The sequence below is a fragment of the Carex rostrata genome, chromosome 2 (assembly GCF_964058835.1).
Source record: "Carex rostrata chromosome 2, lpCarRost1.2, whole genome shotgun sequence".
Classification (NCBI taxonomy): domain Eukaryota; kingdom Viridiplantae; phylum Streptophyta; class Magnoliopsida; order Poales; family Cyperaceae; genus Carex; species Carex rostrata.
Genome location: NC_135919.1, coordinates 12,519,966 through 12,529,481, shown reverse-complemented (window position 1 = coordinate 12,529,481; position 9,516 = coordinate 12,519,966). Strand labels below are relative to the sequence as shown.

Here is a 9,516-nt window from a genome sequence, read left to right as displayed (position 1 = left end):
TCAGACTACCATACCGGGCTCTACTGCTGGTATTGCAACCAGAGAAGCTCTGCACAACGGGCAGCTCGAATGTGAGCCGAGCCACGTGTCGATGCACTCTGGATGAAACACGTGGCAGCACTTAGGCAGCACTTTCACCTTGTCACCATCAACTAAACCACCTAAACAAATTGAGCACTGAGCATCAGCATCCGACACGGTCTCTTCCTTGAAAAATTCTATGGAAATATTTTGAATGCTCTTGGCATCAATACCGTCATGTTGGTTCTTTTGCATTGTACGGTCTCTTAAGTAATTGCTTGTCTCAATCGGCCATACTATTGTTTGACTGCAGAAAAACAACTTGAAGAAGAGGAATATGAAAATAAGGACCATAAGGGGGCATGAAACGGTCAATAAAAGAGCGAGGAAGCTGCTCTGGCCATCAACTGGAATCAGTGCAGATTCTGAGTCCTGGGAGTTGTTTAAATCCACCATTATTCTTAGATTTATCTCTACCTTCTAGTCTCCAAATTTATAGTGTTTGTGATTCTCAATAATTACATGGCATCTCTGTCTCTCTTAAATAGGCTGAGATATCAATCACTGTTTGAATAATTAAAGGCCAGCGCATTCAATTTTGGATTTTATCAGCTTTTGGCACCAACTAAAATAGAAATTAACATAAACCGAAATGTACTGTTCATTAATTCAGGGTTTCTCTCAAATACTGTCCTGTTTGATATAAATTTCTTAGTCATTTTTTTATTTTATTTTCTTTAAATTTCAAGTTCCATATGGGATAGAAATAAAAACATGTGATAGAGGAGAAAAGAGATAATTGATTTTATATAGCAAAGAAGAGGGAGTACTGTTGAGAAGCAAGATGATTAAAAGACTAATTAGGTCTCAGACCTGTTAGGGCTATTTTCAACATTGTCCATTTAAAAAGAAAAAGAGTTACTAATTTTAGGGGAAAAAAAAACAATTCTATCTATTTCTATTTGACAGTTATGTAACATAGGTTACCGTTAGAAGTTAGAACCATATAGGCTACCGTTAGATATTGGCTATAAAAGTTCTCAATGTATCAGAAAACATTATCAATGAAATTCATTTAAATTCATCATTTTCCGCATACTGTTTCTCAAAAATCAACAAGGAAGTAGAATCAATTCACTATGAAATGCAATTTGGACATCTGCAATAAGAGAAAAAGCGGTTAACTCCATGTCTAACTTGTAAGAATCCATATCCTCTCATGTACACAAGGGATTAGAATATTTCCAGTCAAGCCAAAGTCAATTTAATGCCTAATACGTTTGATATTCATGTCAGATTGAAGCAGACGACTCAGATCTCATTCTAAACGGTCATGTATTGGAGTCGATCTAAATTCAACTTGTAACAAGTGAGAACAACATGACCATTTCACTTTGAGGCTGAAATAGCATAATTGTCCTGCTAATTATATAAAATGGTTTGCTGAAAATTTACTACTGCATTCATATGTTCAGTAGCTGATTAAGAAGACGGGTGTGTGTAGCTGAAGCTTAATAAGCTAGGAACAATAGGCTTTTAGATAGTTTACAAAAGAATTTAGACTTTTAAATAAACTCATACAGTAATACAATTTGGGGTTGTACAACCTTTCATTAAAAATAAAATAGTCATGGTAAGGTTGGGTAATTTCACTACCTACACTCGATTCTGATCCAGGTAATGGAACCGAAATCTACCAAAAACTGTTTCAAATTTCTGCAGATACAGTTACCGATTTAAATGCATAACGGCACAATCGTATTCAAATTAAATGTACGAAGTCATGTAGGTAGGGAGTGCACATCAGTACATGTTTATCAGTTTATTATATTATTATTATTTATTATTTTATTGGCAAACGGTTCATAGCCTCATAGGCCTTTTGTTTTTTATTGGACTTGTTGAGTGACACGTCGAAACATACGCCTCACACGCACTTGATTCTGGGCCTGGGCCCAACTCATTTATATAGATCATAGCTTGGGGGAAAAAACGTGGATCTTTCTTTAATAATATAAATATAATAAAAAAAAGGGAAATGGTGGATCATGAATGAAATAAATAGAAAAAAAATATCAAGTTGGCAGAAAAATAAATTAGTTATTGTTTCATTCAGTATTTTTTTTTAAAAAAAATGCCGGTATCGTATCAATTTTTTTTATGGAGATTATAATAAAAATAAGGGGAAATTGGTTATTTGCCACTTCAAAATATTCAAATTAGAAAAATACCACTCCAAAATTAGAATTCATCAAAATGCCACTTTAAACTTAGAAAATTCAGAATTTTGCCACTCTAAATTATTAATGACCAAATTGCCCTCCCCATCTCTTCTTCCCCGTTTTCTTCTTCTCCTCCGCCTCCCTGGTGGTTCTCTTTGCTTGCTTGTGATCAGTTCTGGTGTCTCTCGGTGCTAAATTGGTGCTCGGAGACGCTTAAAATTGGTGGTGTGTTGATCCTTTTTGACGGCCGTGAGGCGAGACGATATCCTTGGAACCGGTCGTTTTTACTATCCTCCCTCTGTGATTGCTCCAATCAGGTAAGCTTTAGCGCCTTACCTTTTTCTGTGATGGTGCTGTGAAAGATTGAATTTTTGCGGCTTGCTCGGGTTGTTGATTTTCCCGGCAAGCCTAACTTATGCATTGGCTGTGTTATTTGCTCTCTGGTTTGTTACATGTCTGTTGCGTGTGGCTGTGTTGTCTTTGTTATGTTCTGGTTCTGTTTGCCTTGACCTGTTGCTTTGCTTGTTTTGTTTGGCTGGGTGTGTTGCCCTCTGACTTGTTGCTTGCCTGTTGTGTGTAGCTGTGCTAGTTCTGTGTTGATGCTGTGTTCAATGGAGGCGGAGGAGAAGAAGAGATGGGAGGGTAATTTGGTCATTAATAATTTAGAGTGGCAAAATTCTGAATTTTCTAAGTTTAGAGTGGCATTTTGATGAATTCTAATTTTAGAGTGGCATTTTTCTAATTTGAAGGTTTTGGAGTGACAAATAACCAATTTTCCCTAAAAATAATGAGTTTTTTGCGTTTTCTAAATTAAAAATCCAATAGTTGTTTAAATTAATCCAAATAAACTATATAATTATGTTGATACTCATGTTTTTTTTTTTTTTTTTATGTTCAATCATGTCTCATTTTTTAATTTGAGGTTAATAACTCAAACTTAAAATGTCAAATGAGAAAATTTTGAATCGTTATATTTGTTCTAGTTCAGAGTAATGCATAGCGTACGAAAACAGCAAAACATCTAATAGGCAAACTAAAACATCTGGCCTCAGTTGATCATCATAAGAGACACCTTAACAGTACTTGGACCACAACTCTCCCTGTTGTGCAGCCACTTGCGCCACTTGCTTTGGCTCAAATATATTCACAAAAGTTAGAAAGAGAATCATACTATATAATAATTCAATTCATACATTTAATAAGGTGAATCCCACACAATAATAGAGTCCATGGAAGCATTAAATACATCATTTTTTTACGATTCAGCAATAAAAATATGAATAGTTGATTGTGCCATTTATAGCAGAGAAGAACTAAAATCAAACGAACGTAAACAAAAAAAATTATATGAATTGTTGGTTGTTCCATTTAGCAGAGCATGACAAAAATTTAATCTTAGATAATCATATTAATTAGCATCTGATGATGTGTTCAAAATTTAGGAGCAACCGATAAAACAATCTTAGGAGCAAAAAAAATCTATCTAATTTTGAATAGGGGTATTTAACTAGGAATCTGCATCTCCTCGGAATTCGTATCCTCTGGATCTACTGAGAAGGGAATCTTTTCAGTTAATGCATCTACACCATCTGATCTGTTTTAAAATTCGTGCAAATTAGATCCGCACTAATATTAAAAGACTCCTTATGTTATAGACATAAGCTAGATTAGCTCCATTTAAAATCAAATGGTTGAGATTCATTAATTCAAAAGATTCCCTTTTGAGTTAATGCAGAGGATACGCATTCCATCTCATGTAACTCGACTTTTGAGCTGACGTATACAGAGGTGTTTATCGGTAGGGTTGGATTTGGTTCAAACTAAATTAAAATTGGCAAATTAAAATTTTATTTGGTTTTCAAAAATCAAAACTGAACTGAACTGAAATAAAAAAAAATTAAAGAATCAAACCGAAGTAAATTTCAATTTGTTCGGTTGAACCAAAACAGAATATTAATAATAAAAATAAATAACATTTTTGTTATTTTTTTGAATTATTTTAAAGATTAATTAATTTTTTGTTTGTTTGGTTAGGTTTAACCAATTTTAAACCGAAACAAACAATATGCATTATGTCGCAGTTTTTTAATATTTTAAATGTTTGTTTGGATGGAGATCAGTTTAAAAATTATCATCGGTTCGATTTAATCGGTTTTCAAATTTCTAAACTGAACCAAACTATTAAATTGGTTTTGAAAAATAAATCAAACCATTCACTTAACAGGAAAACCGAATCATTTAAACCGAATTCTTGCGGTTCGCCTCTAGGTAAGCTGACTCGTTTAAACTTGACGTATATAAATGTTCAACACAAATCTTTTTTTTTTTTTTTGAAAAATTGGTAGGGACGTTCAACACAAATCTTAAAGCAACCCATTTCCGATTAATAAATTTTTCGTGTATCTAAATAGGCACCTTCTAAAATCTGATTCGTAAATCCATCAATTCAAAAATTATCTGAGAGGATATGCTTCCATTTTACTAGTATCTCCTCTATAACACTCCTATATATCTATCTCCTCCATCTAATTCCTACGCGGTTGATGTACTTGCTTTTGTTGTATTTCTGATGTATTATAACAGTACTCAACCTACACAGTGTCCTAACTCGATCATCATTGGTGGTTGATGCAGTCACGTTGTTCCTATTACAAGAATCAAAGACTTTTTGCGAGGATAAAAAGTGACTTTTCACGACGGAGTACCATCAAAAACGTGTTTTTTTTTATTTGCGACGGTACTTTTCGCAATGAAGTACAGTCATCATTGCATTTTTTCTCTCGCGAAAAGTGTCTACTTTGTTGTTCGATTGTGCCATATCTTCTCTGAGATTTAGGTATTGCAGGATATATTCCTCTCCTGAGATTCCTCGCAAATTGACAGTTTCACATCAAATGGTCTCTCGTTAGTCGTTTCTAAAGAGGTGTTGCCGCAATAGACACAATCCAGGATAATATTTAAACCTCTTACTGTCAGGTTTCCCTGTGCTAAAATTTTATTTTGCACCAAAAACCATGCAAATATTTTAACCCACACACGCATCTTGTTGTTGTGAAACAAACGTCGGAGATTGTTTCTCAGCCAAGATCTCTTTCCGGTCCTGGAAAAAGTAACTCAAAATTTAAGTTTACGCTCGGACCGTTTGATTAGAATTTATGCCAATATTAAAGGGACCCCATAAATTCTATCTTCAACCGGATTAGTCTGAATTCTGATCTGACAGTCCGAATCCAAACTCAAATTAAATTTGAGTTACATTCGGGGATCAAACCTCAGCACTGAAGGCTCGATCTCTAGCCTGATTTGCAAAAAATCAGCACTCCATTAGGAGTTCAGCTTAGAAACTTTAACATTAAACTCTGAAATTTTAATATTTTGTTTGAAGCTTTAGTGTTCAACTGGCGGGAAATGCAGTATAACTTTTTTATTTTTTTTGAGGGTAGAAATGCAGTATAACTAGTGTCCAATGTAGAGATTAAAACTTAAATTATGACTTAATGGTTGAATTTTATTTTGATATGTGACATATATGTCAACTAGATTCCATTAATTAATATATATTGGAAGCATTGACGATCAACTTTTGATCCTTTAAATGATAATCATTGTTCAATTTTTGAACTTGGAAACTACTCGTTTAAGTTTTAACACTTTAAATTACAGATCCAATACAGTTTAACAATTTCCGTTTAAAATTGAGATTAATTAATTTCAACAGTTGATTTAAACTTCAACAGTTGATCCAATACAGTTTAACTGTTGAAGTGTCCATTAATTATTCGTATAATTAACTAAAACACACCTATTTAAATATATATAGAATGACAATCGACTGTATATATTAAGACGAGATATTTTAGGAACTTATATTTGCACAAACTAGTGTTTAATTAATTATGTAGTTTTATACCACTCCTTCTATTATTGCTGTTAGGATCATATTTTTTTGGAAAATTGAATTAGTCTTTGGTCTAGTGGTAAATGCATATATTCACTAATGTGGAGGTCATAAATTTGAAATGCAGATGGAAGAAATCATTAGTTGTGATAATAAGAGTTTGAAAAAGGTGTTGGATACCCTCTCACATCAAAAAAAAAAAAAGGACTATATATTTTAGATGTTCATATTTTATAAATTGGTGTTCAAACTTATATGTTTCTATATTTTTCTCATGTGATAAAGACTTCATATTAATTTTATGATGAAACATGGCATATTCGGTGTTTTCTCTCAAATTCTTACAATTATAATAGAAATTAAATAATTAATGTGAAATTACAAGATGCTGGATCTAGCCTCAACTAGATCAATTTTCAGTGTCTATCTCTCATTCTTAATTTTACTCGTATAACCATGCTCATTCATCACAATTAATCAATGTTTAGGAGAACAAGTATATTCACTTAATTGAACTTTCCTGGTAAAAAATTGGCCGGACTATATTCACTAACTGTCCTATTTACGGTTCATGCTGTACTATATATTAAATTTGAGAGCTTTTGTCTTTTGGTGTTGCTAATGAAAGTGAATTAACATGCTAAACAAATTCTTACTAAGTCTCGAACATAACGAAAAACAATTTACCTCTCCAGGTTAGCTGATAAACATAATTTAAAATGGTAATTAAACTCATATATAGCTGTCAAGTTAGAATATCTTTGCACCCTTGTCTCCGTTTTGTAGTCCTTTTTAAGTCAAGAGGGTTTGTTAAAAACAACAAATGTTGTGATTTTGAACAATTGTACCTGTTGTGTTTTCACTGATAGGTAGATCTTCTTAATATTGTATCTCTACAAGACACTTTTAATTTAAGCATTTAAAACAGCCAAGCAAACATAATGCAATTGCATTTGGAAGGGATAAATTAAATATATCGACCAGCAATGCTTCAGTGGATGACCATATATATATATATTTTATGAGAGAAAATTCAGTAATTAATAGTAAATATTTGCTTTGCTTTTAAGGCTTCTTTTCAAATTTAATAAGAAAATATTCAGTGATAAATATATATGGATCATAATATAACATCACTTTCATATCCTTGTCGTTTAATTTTAGAAAACAATAATAACATAAATAACCATCTAATCAAATAAATATTAATAATTCCACATACAAAAGCTTGATATACTGATCCAAGCAATTTGAATTTTATCAAAATTTAATATATAGATCGATGACAATTTGATTGGAAAGTGCTAATAATATAACTCACAGAAATGTAGACGATTTGTCCTCAATTGCTCAAAATCTTGATTCCAGGATGTGTTCCTGAATGTGATCCCTCGAGAATGTGTTCCAATATTTCTAAAATAATCATCAATCACAAACAAAAAAGTCCGCCTAAAAGAAAAACAAGAATAAGAAGAAATATAAAGGGGGCATATTAACAGTTGTACTAATCTTAACCACTAACAATAAAAAAAAAATGTACTAATAATATTCCAACAATTTTCTTGGGTGTGGTAAGTATTACCAATTCGATGCATGTACTTACGTACTCTCAGAAAGATCAGGTAAGAGGGCATCAGCAAATAAAAAATAAATCTGAAGTGTTGTGTCAAAAAAAACAAATATATTATAAGAATCCAAAGTAAAACATTAGTACTTTGAGTCAAATAGTTTGAACTTTTTCGTTTGTTCCTGTCTTAACACGTTCGTTTATTTTTCTCTTTTATATAAAATATCATTTGTTATCGGGGTAAAGTTTTGCCTTATTACCTTAATTTCGATACATCACATATAGAACTGAGTTTCGGTTTGGCTCAGTCGATGTTAATAGGCTTGTTTCATATCTGAGGTACTTGTATGAACGAAGTAATATATATATGAGATTTGTCAAATGATAACAAACTCTAATAAAATGGATAAGCATGTGTTAGTAATCTTGGTAAAATTGATTGTCCATCTCAAAATTAGATCTTGAATATTGCCGTTTTACCAGTTTATAGTTGCATCAAAAAGAAAAGGTTAATTTGAAGCATTGTTTTTGCAGAAAACAAACGCGCGGGTCAAACTAATTCAACGAGGCTACGTAAATTCATTTTTCAACTTTAAACTTTTTGGATAGCAAATATAATCCTAAAAGACAAATAAGTTGAACTTGAAAAGCATATGCAGAAGGCACGGGACAACAAAACAACAAAAGCACGAGTTAACAAGGTACTTGGGATAAAGCTACTAAATAATATATAGTTCCAACATGAAATCTTCACACCTAAAAGTCTAAAACCTAGCATGAACAGCACAAGTATAATTAAAACATAAAAGTTCAACAGGAACAGCATTTTCTCCATATATTTCGCAAGTTTAATTAGCCAGGCACACATAGACAGGCATATTCCGATCTAGCACACAATCAAAAGAGAATCTCTAGAGATAGATCTGAGATTAGAGACTGATAACCTAACCTACTTAAAAACCTTACTTATTAATATGTAGGAGAGAGAGATATACTGCTTCATACATCTATTATGGTCTGATCATCTCTTCATCGTCGTCTTCTTCGATAAAGCATGGCAATGGAGGAAGAGAGTGATGATCGGACTGTGCTATCGAGTAGTTCAACAACTCCGGACTAGGGTTTATCATTTCCTGAGTATAACCAAACCCTTCGCTGGTACCATTTAAACCTATACCATTGCACAGATCAACAGTACCAACTGCATCTTGGCTAGTGCTTTCAGTACCAGAACCAGAACAAATCGTCAGCAAGGTTTGATGGAGCATGACCTGAGCCTTGAGAAACTTCACATAGTTTATTGCCTCTTCAAGCATTGCCACGGTATCCATTTTGTTACCACCGGGTACAAGGCTTTTAAGGATCCTAAACCGGTCACTAATCCGGTGCCGTCTCTCACGCGCTGCCACACTTTGTGGGTCTGTTGAAAGCCCACCACGTGGTCCCCTTCTCCCTCCATTTCTTCTTTCCCTTAGTTGGTTTAAATTAGCACTTTGCACTTGATCGTATTGATCAGTATCCATGTGAGAAAGGAATAATTGTGTGTGAATTAACTAATGTTAAGATCTCAAAACAAAGGTATATATATAAAGAGAAGGAGATGAAAAATGAGAGATTTAGGGTTTTGGTTGAGAAAGTTAAAAAGAGGAATAAATTAGGGTTAAGGCGAAGTGGGGAAGGGAGGTACGGCCAGACTGCCAAAAACTTCTTTTAAAGAAAGAGAGAAAGATAGAAAGAAAGAAAGAAAGAAATAGTCTGTCTGATAGGTCTGACAAGGTAAGCGAGTCTTGGGTTTTCATTCAATACTT

General features: G+C 33.2%; 2 protein-coding genes across 2 annotated transcripts; both read right to left on the bottom strand.

Moving 5' to 3' along the window:
- LOC144548001 (RING-H2 finger protein ATL11-like) lies at positions 1 to 477 on the bottom strand. Its single transcript, XM_078296694.1, has one exon. It carries the CDS (start codon positions 475 to 477, stop codon positions 1 to 3), a length of 477 nt encoding a protein of 158 aa, XP_078152820.1.
- Positions 478 to 8,718: 8,241 nt separating this feature from the next.
- LOC144547992 (transcription factor bHLH140-like protein) lies at positions 8,719 to 9,231 on the bottom strand. Its single transcript, XM_078296683.1, has one exon. The coding sequence runs from the start codon at positions 9,229 to 9,231 to the stop codon at positions 8,719 to 8,721; it is 513 nt and encodes a 170-aa protein (XP_078152809.1).
- Positions 9,232 to 9,516: the final 285 nt, after the last annotated feature.